Source organism: Ascaphus truei, chromosome 4 (assembly GCF_040206685.1).
Source record: "Ascaphus truei isolate aAscTru1 chromosome 4, aAscTru1.hap1, whole genome shotgun sequence".
Classification (NCBI taxonomy): domain Eukaryota; kingdom Metazoa; phylum Chordata; class Amphibia; order Anura; family Ascaphidae; genus Ascaphus; species Ascaphus truei.
In genome coordinates this window covers 133,773,318-133,795,791 of record NC_134486.1, presented here as the reverse complement: position 1 = coordinate 133,795,791, position 22,474 = coordinate 133,773,318, and the positions used below count along the sequence as shown (strand labels likewise).

At 47.7% G+C, this 22,474-nt stretch overlaps 1 protein-coding gene and 1 long non-coding RNA gene across 2 annotated transcripts in view; one reads left to right on the top strand and one right to left on the bottom strand.

Annotated features, from left to right (window-relative positions):
* Positions 1–16,022: 16,022 nt before the first annotated feature.
* Positions 16,023–22,223, bottom strand: LOC142493111 (uncharacterized). The gene is made up of 3 exons (XR_012800981.1): positions 21,560–22,223; positions 19,217–19,472; positions 16,023–17,908 (listed from the first exon to the last, which is right to left on the bottom strand). It is a non-coding gene; the product is annotated as an uncharacterized LOC142493111 (long non-coding RNA).
* FAM98A (family with sequence similarity 98 member A) overlaps positions 21,878–22,474 on the top strand; it is a 25,362-nt gene continuing 24,765 nt past the window's right edge. Inside the window, exon 1 of the mRNA XM_075596627.1 lies at positions 21,878–22,279. Coding sequence (XP_075452742.1) covers positions 22,227–22,279 — 53 coding nt within the window. The 5' untranslated portion in view covers positions 21,878–22,226. The remainder of the gene's footprint in view (positions 22,280–22,474) is intronic.

Here is a 22,474-nt window from a genome sequence, read left to right as displayed (position 1 = left end):
CGATATTGAACTTAAAGCTTTATCCATGGGTCCTTCATATGTACCGACTACAAAGCCCAGGAGATTTGATGTGGAAGTGGATCTTTATATGTTAGAACGCAAACTGAATTTAAAATCTTTTTCCTTCACAGGACAGAGGCAGCTCAAACTCCGCAGGAGCAGCAGCAGCAGCCGTTATCACACTTACAGGTATCTGCCACCGATAGTCAGGGATGTAAACTCAAATCACTCTTTGTTCCACCCATTAAAAACCCTTCTGTAGAAGTGTTCATGAATTTTGTAAAAGCAGACGTAGACAAATTATTTAGAAAACAACATAAGACAAACCATAACCTTTCCTTAAATGATATTAAGAGTTTAGAGAATTTAGCATCTAACCCTGAGATTATCATTAAAAAGGCAGACAAAGGGGGAGCTATGGTCATCCAGAACTATATTCAGTGCTTGAGGCACTGAGACAGCTTAGTGACACTCATTGCTATACCATTCTCACACGGGATCCAACATTGTCTTACCAACAAGAGATTAAACAGATTTTATCTTTGGGAATAGGGAACCCATGGATTACAGAGGGGGAACTTGATTTCCTCACCAAGGTTAACCCTAGGCGCCCAGTATTTTATCCACTACCAAAGATTCATAAAAGCCTGCATAATCCACCGGGTAGACCTATAATCTCTGCTACCTCTTCGAAAAATCAACCCTTGGCCGTTTATATTGATGGTTTTCTACAGCCAATAGTTATGAAGGTTCGCACTTACATCAAAGATACCTTTGATTTTCTTAACAAGGTTAGATCTGTTGCTGTAGTGGGTAAAGATATCCTACTTGTCACCATGGATGTTAGCAGCCTGTACATTTTCACTCCACACACAGAGGGTATGGAGATAGTGAGTTTCCACAAAAAGAAAAGATCACAAAAAACCCCATTGACTACATCATGCTATGATTACACTTTGTACTACACGAAAACTATTTCAAATTCGAAAATGTGTACTACCTAAAGACCACCGGGACTGCGATGGGTAGCAATGTAGCACCAGCATATGCAAACCTCTATATGGCACAATTTGAGGAACGTTACATCTTCAGTACTGTGTACTTTAAGATGTCTTTCTTTTTGTCGCTATATAGATGATCACTTTTTTATCTGGTCAGGGACTGAAGAGGAACTCATAGCATTCTTCACCTACTTAGATGAGTTGCCCACTCCCATTCGTTTTACTAAAAACTGGAGCAAATCTCAAATAGCATTTCTGGATGTTTTAGTATCATTTACTGGCCAACGTTTCATATCACGGGGACACAAACTGACTGATATAACACGTTCTTTTGAGAGGGACGCTACTCCTAAGCCACCCAAAGATACTGCAAACAAACAAACAAAAGATTCCCCCTTGAATGCACTCAGATAGATCAATAAGTAATGATGGAATATGTTAAAATCCTTTTAATCAATAATAAAATAGTAGTTGTACAGAGGGGTGTGGTGCAGAGATCCAGGGCCACCCCCTAATGACATACCAAATAATCTTCCTAAATAATTATATACGGAAGGAGGTGCTCCGGCCATTCATGCTACTGCTGTGTGAAACTCCTGTAAACAAAAAGTGCGTTTTTTCTGTGGGTTGCCATACCCTGTTATTCTCACTATATGGGACTTTGTCGGTACTAATTAGCAGTGGTGCCAGTGGCATTAAGTACTAGTCCCCTAACCCTATTAGGGCAACTTTATTGTATATATACAGTACATTGGGAGTTTTTCTACTGCAGACGTTATTAATATAAGGACTTGTTCTTCTAATGCACTGGTGTCCTATACATCTTCACTCATCAAACACTGTACTGAGTTTAAGCATAACATATCGTCTCTTAAATTAATGGGGATCAAACAGGTTACTAAGTTTCATCCAGGGTCAGAGAAAGACAAGGTACTCCTACAAAGGGAGGCGTACTGGATGTTTAACCTTGATACTGTATTCCCAAGGGGTTTAAATTACTTTTTATCATTAAACTGCTTTCTAGATAGGAGATGACACTTGGTGGCTTATTACCTTTATACTGCTGTTGCTGTCTTTAGTATGTTTGCAGATCTATTCCATTGTTATGTATATATTATAGATGTTTTATTTCACTGTGCACTCATTTCATCCTATGCATCTATTAATCCTTTATTCCTCCATTATTTACATATGCCGCATTAACCTCGTGAGCTGACCAGCTGTGTCTCCCCCCGCCCCAAGAGATCCCCAATGTGCTTCAACACTACAAGGGGCTATTCATGCCTGAATTAGCATCTAGTCAATGCTTCACGGCGCTGGGACAGAGGAGGATACAGCTTTAAATTCCAGGGAGCATCTATGACCGCCCACGATGACATCACGAAAGGGGGATGCCCTAGACAACCATAGGAGGAGATGAACAGAAAAAAGACAAGGCGCACAACGCACAAAGTGAATTACAGTTTATAAAGTTAATTAAACTAAAGGATAATAAGTTCTGAGTGCATTAATAAATATTAAAACAAGCAATAGGTAAGTGGGGTTACCACACAGGGGAACAGCTGAACTCGTCAGACTTTATCCACTTGCAGAAGAGGAGCCAGAGACCCACGATCATCTGACCAGGTAAGTGGGGGGTAGGGGCCCTCTTGGTACGTGAAGGGCACACGCGCTGTTCCTGGATACTAAGAAATTAAGTCCACAGTGTAGATGTACATACACGTCCCAGTACAGTCTGCTGCCTTTCCACTGCTCCACGCCGGTAACACGCTGCTGCGCGTCACGGGACGCCCGATGATGACGTCACTTCTTTCTTTCACAGTGCAGAGCTCACCGCAATGTCTAGAGAGTCCGTAGTATTAGCGCACAGTTCCGGATGGCAACCGGGGAGACACACAGTGGATGGGGCAGAGATGGAGTCTCCTCTGCTACTCACTTTCCACAGCTCCACGCCGGTAACACGCTGGTTTGTCTCACTGGACGCTCGCTAGTGACGTCACTAGTTTCTCTCACAGTGAAGAGCTCAATGCAAAGTCTATGGTGACCGCAGTGTTATCGCAAAGTGCCGGATGGCAACCGGGGAGGCACAGAGTGGATGAGGCAGAGATGACTGACAAAAGGGACAAGGAGGGAAAGATAAAAATAAAACTATAAAATATAGTTAAAAATGAGCTGAAACACACTCCAACGCGTTTCGTAACCAACAGTTACTTCTTCAAGGAATAAATGCAGCTGGGAAAGTGTACATATTTATACAACAAACATCCAATCAGAAATAAGGTGTCATAATTGCTGCACCAATCCGTAGTGGTGCAGTTCAATGCTCATTAAAGGATACATGCATATATAGTGTTAAAAGAAATAGAACCTTTATATAATAAAAAATACAATCTTTATATAATAAAAAATACAATGAAAACAAACAGTTTTAAGTAAGTACATTGTGTGACTGGGTTTCTGAAATAGAGAAGCCACAATTAGAAACATAAAATACAATAAAATAAACAGTACTGAGTAAATATGTTAAGTGACTAAGTTTCTAGTATAGAAAAGCCACAACTAGAAACATACAGAAGTGGGTTGAACAGAGATGTACTCGGATGCTTAAAGATTAGTACAAGGACCAAATGTCTATATCCTCATTTAACCCTTTAGGGGCCAGCGAACCCATTTTATAGATCCAAAGGGTTTCTTGGTAGGAGAGGCTTTTAATTCTATCACCTCCCCTTCTATCCTTAGGGACCGCTTTAATACCTTTAAACATAAGGTTCGTGGGATCTTTATTGTGAAAAAGTGCATAATGACGGGAAAGACTATGTTTTTCATACCCGATTTTAATATTAATATTACCTATACCTATTGCTTGTTTTAATATTTATTAATGCACTCAGAACTTATTATTCTTTAGTTTAATTAACTTTATAAACTGTAATTCACTTTGTGCGTTGTGCGCCTTGTCTTTTTTCTGTTCATCTAGTCTTAGGGGTGTTGAGCCACCCCCAAAAAGGGCTGCAGACGCACTGCATGTGTAATTACATCTACAAGGTTATCACTAGTGTTAAATACACCTTCCATTTACAATTGTGTACTTTATTATATCACATCATCACAGTATTAGTTGCGTACTATTATTTTTTTGTATTTGTAACCATAGGAGGAGGCTGCTACGGCCACAGAGTCACTGGAAGGACCGCCCACTGTGATGTCACCGATGATGCAGATATCGTGAGACCACAGGATTCAACCAAAATGGATGCGCAATGATGACATCATCGCAGGACTATCAATGGAGGATGGACATGATGTTTATAGGACACACATGGGGTGATCAGCGTTTGCTGTGGGGGGTGTGTTTGCTCACCTGTTTCACTAATTTGGAGGGATATGTAGATGGGACATTGTGTTTGTTCATTACCAGTCACTTGACAAAGGCCTAAGTGAGGCCGAAACGTTGTGTATCTTGAATACATTCTTTCCTAAAGAAACCCGTGGAGCCCTGCATCATCATTCTTGTTGCTGTATACCTGGATTGCTGCAGATAGCCATCCTTGAACCAGGAGATCCGGCATTGCGCAAGTATCGCATTTATTTGCAATTTTTTGGAGTGCTACACACCCATATATCTCTGGAAAAACTCACAGACCATTTAAAAAAAAGATATTAGAGCACATTGGATGTGTTCGCAATCAGTTGGATACTCGCGTCGCAAGACATGTCATACAAATGCATCAAGGCAACAGCAATGTTCTTAAATTCATAGGAAAAGAACATATCCCATTGGGTATACGCAAAGGTGATTGGGATAGGCGACTACTCCAAAAATAGTGTTGCTGGATTAATACATTGGGAACTATGGCACCAGAAGGAATGAATGAAGGTTTCATCTATACTTCATTCTTATAAATATAGATCAAGGTCCAATTCATTGAAATTTTACATGGAGGAATTTCATCATGTGGCTGTAACATGTAGCTCACCACAAACGAAGCACGACCGCAATGCTGAGGTAGGAAATTGAGAAACGCCAACCCACAGCCATGCGGGCGCGCCTAGGATGTAGATTAGTCTTGCAAGCTGGGTCAGGCATACGGAAGGTAAACGTTATACTTGCCAGGTCTGGATTGGAGAGTAGCGGATCGTTGGAGTACTTTGCCAAGGTCAGAGTTGGAGAGTAGCAGATCGTCGGAGTACTTTGCCAAGGTCAGGATTGGAGAGTATCGGATCGTTTGGGTACTTTGCCAAGGTCAGGGTTGTAGAAAACAGGATGGTCGTACGTAGCCAAGTCAGAATTGGAGAGATGAGGAGTCCAGTGAACGAAGCAGGGTCAGGTAGCAGGGAGATCAGGTACAAGGCAGGCAAGGCACAAGGCAGGAACAGGAACAGAATGCAGCAAGGCACGGCGTCACACAAGGTTATGCTCAGCAATGATAGTCTGGAATGAGCAGGAATTTAGGAACCTCCCTCCAATGGGAAGTGGGGCGGAACAAGAGAGGACATGCTGATAGGCTGCTGGGTCGCCCAGGTGTGCCCTATTGTGCAGCCTGATTATATCTAGGGGCGGAGCTACGTCCCGCGCACGTCACCGTCAGGGGCTGGCGATCCGATCACGCGCCACTCACGCACCGCGCGTGCCTTCATCCGAACGGAAACGAAGCCAGGAGGCTGGTACAGGGGAAGCCTGTCTTCCACGCGCCACTGACGTCAAGGGATGGCGTCTCGATCACGCGCCACTCGCGCACCGCGTATTTCCATCTTCGGAGCGGGGGCAGAGACTAGGAATGGATCTCGGAGGGCAGACTGATAGCGTGTCGCCCGCGTGTGTGCAGTGAAACTGCCGTGGGAACGCAATACTTGAGTGCCAGATGTAGAAGGCTGAATAGGTGCGTTCCGGCCATCAGGATGGCGAATCCTCACAGTGGTGAGTATGTCATAGATACGTATACTATAAATCTTTATTGGACTTAGCTAGTTGATTATCTCAGGGATGACTTTGATACACTGTCTTAACCATTATATTATTAGAGTGTATTCATCTTGTATCCATCACTTTATTATATTCACATCATTTAACACTTTATTATTTACACATTGACATATACATAAGATAGACCCGTTTTAAGTTTATTGCACTTAATTTCATTTTTACACTTCATATCATGTTTAGTAGGGGTTCCTGGTATATTATTTCATCACATTATAAGGGGTAGTGAACTGTTTTGACACTTTTTGGCGGGCTAAATAGCGTAGCACAATCCTACACCATTATATTTCACTTTACTATTCACATCACCTGTATTAGCTAAATAGTAATATTCAATATATAACTGTACATTTAATATACATATTATCACATAATATGATATACCTTTCATATACTAGTCTACCTAGGATAACCCTCTGAGGTTAATGGATTAAATATATAAAGAATTTAGTGACAATATATCTCTATATATACTAGATGGTTTGATAATTATATCCATCATAAATATAATAAATATCACTAAATTCCTCTATTAACTGGTCATGTAATATGTATCCTTAATATAAACCCACCTATTTACTCAATTTGAATTTTCTTCTAAGATGCTATATTCCCAATATCACCAGCATCTACTATATATTTCTGAAAGTGTCCTATGTGTCCGGGTCTGTATGTGTCTCCCTGTGCCCCTCCCCGTGTCCCAAGCGGCAATCTCATTGGACCTTGGGCCAGGCCAATGAGATTGCTCCCTTGGGCCGGCCGCCCGCCCCCGCACACCTCTCATTGGCCTGAGGCGGAGTGAAGGACACACACACACACACACACACACTGTCACACACACACACACACACACACACACACACACACACACACACACACACTGTCACACACACACACACACTGTCACACACTGTCACACACACACACACACACACTGTCACACACACACACACACACACACCTCCCTGTTTCCCGCGCTTTCACCCCCCCCCCCTCCCCTCCCCTCCCCTCCACGTGGGAGCTGCCGGACGGGTGATGGAGCTGCCGGACGGGTGATGGAGCTGCCGGACGGGTGAGTGAGCGGCCTTCACCTCCCCTCACCTTCCCTCACTCACTTCCCCTCCACCCCCCCCGGCGCCGCTACAGTCAGCGGGGGAGCAGAGTGAGCGCGCGCCCGGGACACAGCGGGGGAGCGGCCACAACACGCTGCCTCCCGCCTCGGATCCACGTGGGACCTGCCGGATGGGTGAGTGAGCGGCCCTCACCTCACCCACCCCTCCCCTCCACCCCCCCTTCACCCACCCCTCCCCCCCCTCCACCCCCCCTTCACCTCCCCTCCATACCCCCCTTCACCCCCCCTCCACCCCCCTCACCTCCAGTGTCAGCGGATCCAGTGTCAGTGTCTCCCCGATACACCCCCCCCCCCCCCCGGCGCAGCTACAGTCAGCGGGGAAGCGGAGCGAGCGAGCGCCCGGGACACAGCGGGGGAGCGGCCACAACACGCTGCCTCCCGCCTCAGATCCACGTGGGAGCGGCCGGACGGGTGAGTGAGCGGCCTTCACCTCCCCTCACCCACCCCTCACCTCCCCTTCACCTCCCCTCCACCCCCCTCCACATCCCCTCCACCCCCCCCTTCACCTCCCCTCCACCCCCCCCTTCACCTCCCCTCCACCCCCCCCCTTCACCTCCCCTCCACCCCCCCTTCACCTCCCCTCCACCCCCCCCCCCTTCACCTCCCCTCCACCCCCCCCCCCTTCACCTCCCCTCCACCCCCCCCCTTCACCTCCCCTCCACCCCCCCCTTCACCTCCCCTCCACCCCCCGCTTCACCTCCCCTCCACCCCCGCTTCACCTCCCCTCCACCCCCACCTTCACCTCCACCCCCACCTTCCCCTCCACCCCCACCCCCCCTTCACCCCCACCTTCACCCCCTTCACTCCCCCCTTACAACCTCCCTCCCCCCCCTTCCCACCACCTCCCCCCCCCTTCCCACCACCTCCCCCCCCTTCCCACCACCTCCACCCCTTCCCACCACCTCCACCCCTTCCCACCACCTCCCCACTCCCTTCCCACCACCCCCCCCCCCTTCCCACCACCCCCCCCTTTCCCACCACCTCCCCCCCTTCCCACCACCTCCCCCCCTTCCCACTTCCCACCTCCCCCACCTTCCCACCACCTCCCCCCCTTCCCACCACCTCCCCCTCCCTTCCCACCTTCCCACCACCTCCCCCCTCCTCCCCCCTTCCCACCACCTCCCCCTCCCTTCCCACCTTCCCACCTCCTCCCCCCTTCCCACCACCTCCCCCCTCCTCCCCCCTTCCCACCCCCCCCCTTCTTCCCCCCTTCCCACCACCTCCCCCCTTCCCACCACCTCCCCCCTTCCCACCACCTCCCCCTTCTTCCCCCCTTAGTAACCTAAGGTCACCTATTGTTCCACGATTTATAAATAATACTACCTATTACGCATTTACATCCCGGGCAACGCCGGGTCTCTCAGCTAGTCCTTCTATATATCCAAAATGGATATATGGGTGAATCCTTCTGATCTTATAAGTCAGTATCTGAAATTAGACATTGTTCATCTATTCAATCCTGATCGAACAAGAAAACCTTGATATAATATGAGATGTCAGCACTATTTAATATATCTTTATTCTGATTGATACTGCCAGTTTACCTTGTCATTAGATGCTTTTGATCACTTATAACTACCTACTACATGCAGTCTGTGAATTAGCTGTTTGCAATACAGCGCAGACACGCATCTCCTCAAACATGATGAGGATTGGTGCAGGGAAAACGACACATATTAAAAAGAGTATTTTAATCAGCAATGCTGTCACATTAGCCCCTCCTCTCCTTAAGAAGTGTGCGTCAGCACATGAAACGTACGTCGAGTCCAAGTGATGCCACAACGGTGGTGTATAGCGATGGTGTATGCCACAAGTTACAATTAGCTTTTCCTGTATACTGTACATTATGTCTTACATTGGCTATAGATCAAACTCATTTTTATATTTTTTACTGTGTGGGTTTAGACCCAGGTTAGCCAAGCTACTACATTGTTTTTTCACTGCTTCCTGGTTGCAATAGTCAGCTGTAATAGTCAACTACCATTCCGTTTTGCTGTATGCTTCCCTATTCCAACTGAAGGCAGCACGTATAGGATATACCTCATACCAACGACCACATACTGACTTTAAGAGTGTGGATATACCCAAGTGACCATAGAGTTATAATAGGCATCCTAGGCTTGATATCATCTGGTTACCACTCTACGGTTTGCTGACAGGAGGGATTGCCAATTATATTAGATACCTATTTTGCACCTATTGCATCAATAAGAATCTGTGAATTATCTAATATTTCTGCTTCCGTTTGGATATATCTCAGACTACCTTATCAGAGAAAATATCCAGAGACACTTACTGGTATTATAATTACCCTAAATGGGTTAACTAGTAGTGTTAATTTCTGTCACCTTTCTAGGGTTTTCTAAATTAATCACTGTATATTATTATCACGTGTCGTTTTTTAGTAGTACCAATACAATGGTATTGTTTTTCCTATTATGTAATAGAGGTCCTTAGTACTCCAGTAATTAAGTTGGTATTTCCTTCAATATTGATACTTTAGCCTATTACTCACTCCTCCAACATTGCAATCAAGAGAATATTAAGATTCCATGACTTATCAAGTCTGTATGTGTATGTATATATATATATATATATATATATATACAGTGTTCGACAATCCTATACATTTACACGCCCGGGGCGGGTGGATTTAACCCCCGGGCGAGTAACTATTGGCCCAAGCAGCCAACGTGTTTTTTAAATTTTCCCTGCTCGCGCTAAATTTCCCTGCTCGCGCTGGCTGAAAAAAAAAAAAACTCCCCCTACCTGACTGCTGATTGGCGCGCTCCAGGCTTTGTGGGCGCGCGGCCAGGCTCTATATGAGCCCGCCCCCAACGAGCAGCCATTCTTTTCCCCATGGAGGATGGAGGACACAGTAAGTATTATCTGTGCCTTCCCCCACATCCGTGGCGCTTCCCCCCCCCGCTTCCCCCCGGTCCCGTACCAGAGAGCGCGGCGGATGATGGGAGCGGGGGATGCCCCCTCATGTCCCCGCTTCCCCCCGGTCCCGTATCAGAGAGCGCGGCGGATGATGGGAGCGGGGGATGCCCCCTCATGTCCCCGCTTCCCCCCAGTCCCGTGTCAGAGAGCGCGGTGGGTGATGGGAGCGGGGAATGCCCCCTCATGTCCCCGCTTCCCCCCGGTCCAGCATCAGGGAGCGCGCCAGGTGATGGGAGCGGGGGATGCCCCCTCATGTCCCCGCTTCCCCCCGGTCCCGCGTCAGGGAGCGTGCCGGGTTATGGGAGCGGGGATGCCCCCTCATGTCCCCGCTTCCCCCCCGCTTCCCCCCGGTCCAGCATCAGGGAGCGCGCCAGGTGATGGGAGCGGGGGATGCCCCCTCATGTCCCCGCTTCCCCCCCTGCTTCCCCCCCCCCACTGCCCCCCGGTCTAGCATCAGGGAGCGCGCCGGGTGATGGAAGCAGGAATGCCCCCTCATGTCCCCGCGGAGCAGGAGATGGGCGAGGGGGTGGGGGGAGCGTGGTGGTGCTGGTGCTGGTCGCGGCCTTTCCAAAAGGTGTGTAGAGAGTGAGTGTGTGTGGGCATGGGAGAATGTGTGTGTGTGTGTGTGTGTGTGTGTGTGTGTGTGTGTGTGTGTGTGTGTGTGTGTGTGTGTGTGTGTGTGTGTGTGTGAGTGTGTATGTGTATGGGTGGGGGTGTATATATGTATTTGTGGGAGTGTGTGTATATGTGTGGGAGTGTGTGTATATGTGTGGGAGTGTGTGTATATGTGTGGGAGTGTGTGTATATATGTGGGAGTGTGTGTATATATGTGGGAGTGTGTGTATATATGTGGGAGTGTGTGTATATATGTGGGAGTGTGTGTATATATGTGGGAGTGTGTGTATATATGTGGGAGTGTGTGTGTATATATGTGGGAGTGTGTGTGTGTATATATGTGGGAGTGTGTGTATATATATATGTGGTAGTGTGTGTATATATATATGTGGGAGTGTGTGTGTATATATATATGTGGGAGTGTGTGTGTATATATGTGGGAGTGTGTGTGTATATATGTGGGAGTGTGTGTATATATATGTGGGAGTGTGTGTATATATGTGGGAGTGTGTGTGTGTATATGTGGGTGTGTGTGTGTGTATATGGGTGTGTGTGGGTGTTTATATATGGAAGAATGTGTATGTGTGTATGGGAGCATGTGTGACACCAGAGGTACCCCCCCCCCAATCAGTCACCCACCCCTGCCCCGGTCAGTCACCCACCCCTGCCCCGGTCAGTCAGTCAGTCACCCCTGCCCCGGTCAGTCAGTCAGTCACCCCTGCCCCAGTCAGACACCCCTGCCCCGGTCAGTCAGTCAGTCACCCCTGCCCCGGTCAGTCAGTCAGTCACCCCTGCCCCGGTCAGTCAGTCAGTCACCCCTGCCCCGGTCAGTCAGTCAGTCAGTCACCCCTGCCCCGGTCAGTCAGTCAGTCACCCCTGCCCCGGTCAGTCAGTCAGTCACCGCTGCCCCGGTCAGTCAGTCAGTCACCCCTGCCCCGGTCAGTCAGTCAGTCACCCCTGCCCCGGTCAGTCAGTCACCGCTGCCCCGGTCAGTCAGTCAGTCACCCCTGCTCAGGTCAGTCAGTCACCCCTGCCCCGGTCAGTCAGTCACCCCTGCCCCGGTCAGTCAGACACCCCTACCCCTCTCTCTCTGGTCTCCCCCGTCTCCCCTCTCTGGTCTCCCCGTCTCTGGTCTCCCCCGTCTCCCCTCTCTCTGGTCTCCCCCGTCTCCCCTCTCTCTTGTCTCCCCTCTCTCTTGTCTCCCCCCGTCTCCCCTCTCTCTGGTCTCCCCTCTCTCTGGTCTCTCTTTCTCTCCCCTCTCTCTTTCTCTCTCCCCCCTGTCTCCTTCTCTCTCCTCTGTCTCTTTTTCTCTCTCCTCTGTCTCTTTTTCTCTCTCCTCTGTCTTTTTCTCTCTCTCTCCTCGTGTCTCTTTTTCTCTCTCTCTCTCCTATCTTTTTCTCTCTCTCTCCTCTGTCTCTTTTTCTCTCCCCGCACTCTCTTTCTCTCCCCTCTCTCTCTCCCCTCTCTCTCTTTCTCTCCCCCTCTCTCTCTCTCTCCACTCTCTCTTTCTCTCCCCTTTCTCCCCTCTCTTTCTTTCTCTCCCTCTCTCTCCCCCTCCCCCCCTCTCTCTCTCTCTCCCCCTCTCTGTATCTGGATATCTTATTTACCCTATATATCTTAACTGTCCTATACTACACCAAAATAACCTATACTGCTTTCTTCCAGATCTGACTCAAGCTTCACACAGAAGACATCGGAACCCCCCCCCCCTAACCCAGAAGACAGGTAGGGAACACATCCCCTCCAACTTATAACATTGCGGGAATGAGGTACCTGGACATTGAGGGACTGCGGATCAGGTAAGATCCCAGGAGGGATTGCTACTTTAGATATTGTGAAGCGGGGACGTCCAGACACTGGTTAAGGTGTTCAGGAAACTAGTCATTCAAATGTGGCTTTTAATTCTAGATCCGACATTTACACATTTACACACTTACACACTTACACACACACACACGTAACAAGGACTAATTGTAGTATAATGTAATAAATACATTTGTCAAAAACGAATGTTGTTCTGACTAGGAATTTATTAAATGTATTTTATTTATATATTTTATTTTAAAGCGGGGTTGGGGGCGGGACTAGGTGGCGAGTAGATTTTTTGGTTGGGCGAGTAGATTTTTGGGTGATTTGTCGAACACTGTATATATATATATATATATATATATATATATATATATGTTTCTACATCTAGAGTGGAGTTGTAAGAGAGATCTAGTTTAAGCTCTTTGCGAATTACTTTACGAATTACAGGTTCTTAACAGATTGGGTTATTCTCATTAACACTATAAATGCTTAATGTAGGCTATTTATTTATTTTTACTTACCCCACATTATGGTGAGATAAAGGCCAGAGATACAGTACAGCAAATGGGGGTTTCCTGTTTGGAGTGGGCTGCAGAAACATGCTGCTCAGAGAGCCTGGACTGACACAATAATTTTTCTAAACAGGAGAGCTTTGGGAATCTGAAGATATATGGGTTTCAATATATTGTGCAACCCACCTGATACGGTTTGTATCGATTAGAGTTGACTTTTTTTTTATAACATGTACACACATCTTAGTAATCCAGGCTTTAAGACTATTTCATGATAGGAGAGGAACAAAATGTTATTTATTTTGTCTTCATTTATGATTTAGGTTGGACAACTTTATTTTCAATTGTCATATGAAACGCTTTAGGAACAAATTAGAAGAATGCATAAAATACTTAATAAAATTGGTTCCAGTTTGTCAATATAATTTCCAAATTATTGTCGTTTGCATATTGCATGGTATCTAAATTATGTACAAGTAAATTGTAGAAATAAATATTGAAGGAACACCTATCCACCTTTAAGACCCACCTTAAGGCCTAGGACATAGTAGATTCAGCGTCGCTGAGCCGCGCTGAACAGATGCACAAAGCCCCTGCATCTGTAATCAGCGCGGCTGTAGTTTCTCCCTCCGCATGCGTGCTGATGCGTACTGAGGCTGAGAAAATCGGGACAGGCCGGTTTGAAATTTTGCCGCTTGGGGGAGCGGTCACGTGACCGCTCCCATCCAATGGGGCTGCAGCCGGCATTTTAACTACTGTGCCGGTGTTCTGAGAGAGCAGAGCCACCAGACCAGACCGAGCAGAGCCAGCACAGCAGAGCCAGCACAACAGAGCCAGCAGAGAGGCAGCACAGCAGAGCCAGTAGAGCAGAGCCTGCAGAGAGAGCTTGAGAGCAGAAGAAAAATGAATCCCTCCCAGATAGAGCGTCTGATAGATGAGGTTGAAGTGAGGGATTCCTTATGGAATCAGCGATCAAAATCCTACCACGACAGGCTAATGCACGATAAGTTATGGAAGGAGATAGGACAGATCATGAATGAAACACGTATTTAATTTGTTAATAAAATTGTGTCATATTTATGTAAAATGCTTTTTTTTTTTATAGTACATGTATATTTTAAGTGCCCCAAGGCGTGTCCGCAAGGGCACACCCAAGTGTTTTTAGTGCCCCCAGGCGTGTCCGCAAGGGCACGCACAAGTGTTTTTAGTGCCCCCAAAAGTGTCCGCAAGGGCACGCCCAAGTGTTTTTAGTGCCCCCAAAAGTGTCCGCAAGGGCACGCCCATTTGTTTTTAGTGCCCCCAAAAGTGTCCGCAAGGGCACGCCCAATTGTGTTTATAGTGCCCCCAAGTGTCTGCAAGCGCACGCCCAATTGTGTTTATAGTGCCCCCAAAAGTAGAATTTTCATAACCATTAAAATATTTATTTAAAAGTGCAAATGCAAAATAATGTAAACTTTGTCCTTAACGTAACGACACATAAAACTTATTAAATTAACACACTATATAAAAATGTAACTTACTAAAGAAACACGAAATTTTTAAATAATTTCACTATTGTGAGGCTTTATGTTCCTCAACAGTCTCCTGAATTAGTTGCTGGAATTTCATGCGAAATCCTAATTTCTCCATTCTATCCAGAGGAGAAAGGTATTGTAGGAAACATTTAAAAAAATCCAAGTCATCATTATTAGAATTTATTAATTGGTCTAGTAGTCCAAACTTTTTCTCTTCTATGGTGACCATGTTGCGCCGCAAATCTTGTTGGTTCCTAGGTTTTTTTTGCGGGAGGTGGTACCGGTGCCTGTGCCTGTAACGTTGACGGTGTGAAGGCCGGTGCTGGATCCTCAGAATCTGGAACAGGCTCATCCTCATAATCCACAAAGGATAATTCAATGGTTTCCTCCTGGCTTCCTGGTTCCTCGAGGTTGGACATAGTTGTTGCTGCTAACATCTGGTCCCTCAAGAACAGCATGTTGGTGAAGTAAGGCCACGATGACCCACTGTCAATGCTGCTTGGCCCGGGGTCCCCCGAACGCGGCACCTTAACTTTTTTTTAGCTCCCTCCGAAACGCATCACGGAGGTTAATACACAATCACAATAATTTAATATAAATAAAATAAAACCACAATTGGGCGTGCACTTTCGGGGGCACTAAAAACAGAATTGGGCGTGCCTTTGCGGACACTTTTGGGGGCACTATAAACAGAATTGGGTGTGCCCTTGCGGACACGCCTGGGAGCACTAAAAACACACTTGGGTGTGCCCTTGCGGACACTTTTGGGGGCACTATAAACACAATTGGGCGTGCGCTTGCGGACACTTTTGGGGACACTATAAACACAATTGGGCGTGCCCTTGCGGACACTTTTGGGGGCACTAAAAACAGAATTGGGCATGCCCTTGCGGACACTTTTGGGGGCACTAAAAACACACTTCGGCGTGCGCTTGCGGACACTTTTGGGGGCACTATAAACACAATTGGGCGTGCGCTTGCGGACACTTTTGGGGGCACTAAAAACAGAATTGGGCGTGCCCTTGCATACACTTTTGGGGGCACTAAAAACAGAATTGGGCGTGCCCTTGCGGACACTTTTGGGGGCACTAAAAACAGAATTGGGCATGCCCTTGCGGACACGCCTGGGGGCACTAAAAACACACTTGGCCGTGCCCTTGCGGACACTTTTGGGGGCACTAAAAACACACTTGGGCGTACACTTGCGGACACTTTTGGGGGCACTAAAAACACACCTGGGCGTGCCCTTGCGGACACTTTTGGGGGCACTAAAAACACACTTGGGCATGCCCTTGCGGACACTTTTGGGGGCACTGAAAACACACTTGGGCGTGCCCTTGCGGACACTTTTGGGGGCACTAAAAACACACTTGGGCGTGCCCTTGCGGACACTTTTGGGGGCACTAAAAACACACTTGGGCGTGCCCTTGCGGACACGCCAGGGGGTACTAAAATCACACTTGGGCGTGCCCTTGAGGACACGCCTGGGGGCACTAAAAACACACTTGGGCGTGCCCTTGCGGACACTTTTGGGGGCACTGAAAACACACTTGGGCGTGCCCTTGCGGACACTTTTGGGGGCACTAAAAACACACTTGGGCGTGCCCTTGTGGACACGCCTGGGGGCACTAAAAACACACTTGGTCGTGCCCTTGCGGACACGCCTGGTGGCACTTAAAATATACATGTACTATAAAAAAAAAAGCATTTTACATAAATATGACACAATTTTATTAACAAATTAAATACGTGTTTCATTCATGATCTGTCCTATCTCCTTCCATAACTTATCGTGCATTAGCCTGTCGTGGTTGGATTTTGATCGCTGATTCCATAAGGAATCCCTCACTTCAACCTCATCTATCAGATGCTCTATCTGGGAGGGATTCATTTTTCTTCTGCTCTCAAGCTCTCTCTGCAGGCTCTGCTCTTTCTGCTCTACTGGCTCTGCTGTGCTGCCTCTGCTCTGTCTGGTTGCTCTGCTCTCTCAGAACACCAGCACAGTAGTTAAAATGCCGGCTGCAGCCCCATTTGATGGGAGCGGTCACGTGACCGCTCCTCCGCTCCCCCAAGCGGCAAAATTTCAAACCTGTCTGTTCCAATTTTCTCAGCCTCCGCACGCATCAGCACGCATGCGGAGGGAGAAACTATAGCCGCGCTGATTACAGATGCAGGGGCTTTCTGCATCTGTTCAGCGCGGCTCAGCGACGCTGAATCTACTATGTCCTAGGCCTAAGACACACTTGCTTAAAGAAGCATATGAGTAGCACTGTGGAAAATATTAGACACAGGATACATAAAACTTGGCCCCCAGCATAGGCACTTAACAGAATTCCCTCCTACTGTCTCTGTACGTTCTTCCTACCTACCAATTAGATTGCAATCTCCTCGGAGCAGGGACTCCTCTTCTGAAGTGTTATTTTTTATGTCTGAAGCACATATTCCCATGACCTGTTATTTTTATTGTTATTTATTACTACTGTGAAGCGCTATGTACACTAATGGCGCTATATAAATAAAGACATACATACATATTTCATGCTGTTGGTCTTGTGATGGCCAGTGAATGTCATCACTTTTTTGCACGTTTCTAGGAGAGATTGTGCCCATAGCTGTCGGGGGGCTCTGAATGTAGCCAGGAGAAAGGGAGAGGACTTCCTACTCAGTTCCTGTTGTCAGGGGCGAGTCGCAACCACATGATTGTCCCTGGTATTCGGGTGTTGCAGAATTTTTGAAAACCAAAATGGGTTACATTTGAGTCTGCATGCTGGAGCCCAAGAACATCTAGGGTACTAAATATATATACTCAAAAGCATGTCATCTTAACATCATGGTGCTACTAATAAACAAGTAGACCACAAAAACATAGAAATTATAAAAGTTGGAGATGGGACAGTGGCGTAGCTGGACATTTGCAGGCCCCCGGGCAAAAAAAATTCAGGGCACCCTCATGTCTCTCTCTTTTTCTCCCTCTTTGCTTGCGCTCTCTCCCTCCCTCATGTCTTTCTTTTCCCTCTTATGTATTTCTCTCTTGTACTTCATTTTCTCTTTTGTGTCTCTTCCTTCCAGTATACTTTCCATGTGTTTTGACCCATGTGATTTAACCCTTCCTCTCCCTCTCACCTTTCCAAGCCTGCAGCTCCAGCCCCACACTGCACTACTTGAGGCGCCATCACATGACTTAGGCCCCGCTCTCCTACGTAGGCTCTGCAGAGGAAGGAATCTCCCCTCTGTCCTTCCTACTGCATCTCAGGGCGCCGTCCACTGACCCAGGTCCCGCACACCTGCAGAGGAAGGGATTTCCCTCTGTGCTTCCTGCTTTAAGGCCTTGATTATACCAGATGCCGGCGGGCGGCAGCGCGATCCAGTGACGTCAACCTCACGTTTGCGCCGAGCAGCATCTGGTCATGCAGGAGAGACAGGAGAGGAGAGAAGCAGATGAGACAGGAGGCATGGCCGTGAGTGGTTCGCCCCCATTGATGAACAACTCACGTGACGCGGCCTTCGCCTGCCAAAAACAAATTACTCTGTCTCCTCTCCAGTCTGCCGCCCTGCAGCTCCAGGCGGTGCGCACGTCGCTGACGGTATGTTTAGCTATATAGGATTTCAGCAGTTTGTTTTTGCGTCACGTAGCATGGAGCTAGGCGACGCCGCCGGTGCTTATTGGCAGTGTTCGACAAACCTATACATTTGCACGCCCCGGGCAAGTGGATTTAACATCGTGGCGAGCTCCTATAGGCCCAAGCAGCACACGTGTGGTACTAGGTGGCAAGTAGATTTTTTTGTTCGGCGAGTAGATGTTTTGGTGATTTGTCGACCACTGCTTATTGGTATAATCACGACCTTACACACCGGGCCGCCAATGGGGGGGGGGGGAGGGGAGAGCGGACACCCCAAGAGCGCAGGCCCATAGGCTTTGCCCGGGCTATAGCTACGCCCCTGAGATGGGACAAAGATAGCACCGCAGAAAAACAAGTAAAGGGCAGGGTACATGGACAGCAGCTATGAAATGATATAAATCTTTTTAACAAGATTAGCAAGAATGAGCAAGACATGACTATGAGTAATGCTCAGAATATGGATTATGCTATTACTTGGACGACAACAATTCAGAATATATTCAACAATACTTTACCCTCTGCTCCCTTAAGTGCTGAGGATGTAAGCACTGTAGATCATTCCAGCACTGAAGATAGTAGCTAAACACAGTGCTTCATTGTGAAAGTAAATGGTCATAATTAAGCTACAGTACTTCTCTGAAGAAAGGAGCATGTAAGTAAGGCCTGGCCCCAGCACACTGACTAATTAATTTGGGTGTGCCATGGTGTAAAAGGATTCTGAACATGTTTACAAAACAAAAACAAAAAAACCACAAACGTGATAATACTGTATAAACAACAGATTTGCAATAAACACTTTTCAAAGGGGATAAACTAATAACCTTTTCTCCTTGGCATTGGTATTTTTTTTTTATTATGCAACATTCAAACTGACATGAAAGTTAGTATTTATAAGGACAACTGGTAAATGACAACATATGGTAAAACGACACCCTGACCCAATCTAAGTGTTATATTGGAAGGCTTACAGACACATTTGAAGTAAGAGTGCATTATTAGAAGTGCAAGGCAGTTCTGATAATAATGCAGCGTTGTTACTTGCAGCTCTATTTGTTTGAATGGAGCCGCAAGAAATGTGTTAAAACTTACGCCAGCAGAAACACCAAATTGTGCGATAACGTGTGTAATAATGTCTCCTACATCTGTTGCACAAAGATTACAAATAAAGAGTTGGTAGAATCGGCACCAAAACGTATCAATCATATATCATGTACTGTTAAACCTTTGAGTGCCAGGAAGGGGATGGGGCAGAGTGCTGTGGCCCCTCCAGCCAGGGGCCCCAACAGGATAGGTCTGACGGGGTTGGCGTCCCGGGCCCAGTTAGTCAAGGGGCCCGGCCACGTGCCTGAAAAAAAAAATGCCTGTGTCAGAATTGTTTTTTTTTAAATTGAGGAGAGGAGATACAATCAGGGCCTTACTCATGGGCGGAGTGGGTCTAGTAGCTAATATAAGCAACTGCACAGGTGGGAGAAACGTGTTTAAATGTTCCTGGCTGTGCAGCTGCTTATTCAAAATACACAATACTGTTATCTGTACTGTCTGTCTGACTGTATCAACCTGTACTGTTGTGTTTGTGTCTGTGTACAGTATACTCTGTGTTTGTCTCTGTAGTGTCGTATCACTCATCTAAGTTCCCTCCCTCAAAGCCACCCCGGCCCTAGGCCTCCGGCTCCTCAGCTACCCCACCCCAGGCCCTACCGGCATCCTCGGCCCTCCCACCCCTCCCAGGCCCTACCGGAATCCTACGCAGCACGTCTCCTCCAGTAGCACCCGGGCGGCCGGTCTTTAACGCGCCCCCCCACCCCAGGCCCTACCGTCATCCTCGGCACCCCCAGGCCTTACCGGCATCCTTTGCCCCCCTACCCCTCCCAGAATCCTCTGCCCCCCTCCTCCCCCCCAACCTCTGCCGAGTCATAGTCCCCCAGGGCCATTTGAAGCCACACCCCACAGGCCGATTGAAGGCCCCCCTGCGGGCCAGTTGAAGGCTTCCAAGTCCCCCATCCCCCTGGCCAGTCGAAGCCTCCCCCCGCAGGCCGATTAAAGCCCCCCCTGTGAGCCGGTTGAAGGGCACCCGAGGCCCCCCCGCGCGGGCCGATTGAAGGCCCCTTAGTTGAAGGACTGGTTGAAGCCTCCCTCCGCGGACCGATCGAAGGCCCCCCTTGCGGACCGGTTGAAGAGCTCCCCTGGATATCATCAATACTGTACCCCTTACACCCATACTTAACCCCCCCCCAGGCCTATACTTAACCCCTTTCCCCCCAGACCTATAATTAACCCCTGCCCCCAAGTCTATACTTAACCCCTCCCCCAGACCTATAATTAACCCCTCCCCCCCAAGTCTATACTTAACCCCTCCCCCCAGGCCTATAATTAGAACCCCCCCCCCCCAGTAAATAAGAATTTTCAGAGGTAGTGTTAGGACCTGCGTACTGGTCATGCCGTGACATGGCTGCAGGCTTATAATACTTTGGCCAAAGGGTTTAACTAAATGAATGTTATTCATGAGAATACTAACATTGAAGTATTTAACTATGTATTTTGTCATATTAGATGCAACATTGGGTACCTTTGTCTATTTTTGAAACTATTAAAATAAACAGACTGCATTGTAATGTTTTTTTTCAGTATTATAATAACAAGAAAACATGTAATTTAAAGCTGCGTCAGAATTTTTTTTTTGTGTTGGGTATGATATGGGTTGGGCCCAGCTCTTTCAATTTGTCCTGGGCCCCATTATTTCTGTTGGCGGCCCTGCCTTCAGCACTCGTGATGCCATAGCCATTCTCCAAACCAGTCACATTATCATTGATAATGGAACAGACATCATCACCCTTTCGTTTCTGTGCTCGTTCCCCCCTAAGTCAAGCATTTTTTCTTCTTAAGTAGCCACTATGTTATGAGGCACCCAGGGTGTGAGAACCCATGACATAGTAGTAGCTAATTGAGTAGCACTCAAATGTGTCAAACATTTAGTGGTACCCAATTGATGTCTCCACGTTTACTTTTAATAGTCAATATTGCGAGTCATGCTCAGTACTTGTAAATAACTCAGTAATTGCTCACATGTCATGTAATAATAACTATTTAATATACAGTCGTGTTCTCCCAATGGGACACAAAGTGCTTCACAATTACTCGAGAGTGCACAGTACAAAGCACATAGTATTTTACAGACCCAGTCCCTGTCCAGATGAGTTTAACATCTATGATTTTGAGGTACAGGGAGATAAAGTGACAAGGAGCTGACAGCAGGTTCCCCTGACTCAATATCAGCGTTATCAGAGTTAATGTCTTTACTAACCCGGCCCAAAACAGCTTTTTATATTTCACTATTGTTCCATTTATACTGTCATCTTAGCCCACTGACTAAGAAAAATAACATTGCAAAAAGCGCGCAGTCCCAGCAGGGACATCAGTACTGGCCGCGCGTACCCCACTCAGCAGAGGATCCCAACACGCTCACTCGGGTGCTTGGACCTTGGCAGCTGATAATAATCCTGTGCCCACGTGACTGACGCTCACTTCCCCTCCACGTGCTCCACACAAGAGAGAGGACCTTGCACAAAGGCTGCCCTTGGATTCCGCCTGTACTTCCTTCTCCGTATTGCCTCCTTCCACTTCACGCCCTCCAAAGACAGTCCACCAAGCTAATGCCCCGTGCACGTCCCCCCTGTTTTTGCCTGCCCGCTGATACTAGGGGGCATCGTATCCGGCTCCATGTCAAGTCGCGCTTTTTGGTACAGGCAGAGCTGAGGGCAGCCCGGTTACCGGTGGAAGGAGGAGAAGCGGGGTCCTTGCACTTGCCAGCCCGGCACCCTCGCGCCTGTCACTTGGAGCAGCTGCGGAAACTACTGAGGGAGGGGAGGCGGCGTGAGACTGTGTGTGAGAGGAGTTTACCGGCAGCACGTGGACTTCGGTGACGTCACACCGGCTCTGTTGTCCTCCCCTCCCACCTCAAGATACACCGCGGCGCATACTGGTCATCCGGACACAGGGCGCCGCCGGCGCGAGCAAGTCCCCGTGCTGTGACATCATTGCGGCCGACGTCACCCACTGCGGAGTCATCATTCAGCGAAATAATTTGCGGAGATCTGACGTCATGGAGTGTGACATCTTGGCGAGTGACATATTGGAGTCCCTGGAGGACCTGGGGTATGGGCTGTGTAATTAAAAGGGAGGTGTGGTGTGTGTATGATCTCTGTAGACACCATGGCTGCAAAACTGAGTACAGTCTTTTGTATTGAATCCCCAAATATTTTGCACAGTACAATGTTTGTGCAGAGGCTCCCACGTACTGGACACTTTGTAACTTGGAAGTGGGATCTTAGCAGCCCCTCTTAAGGCATT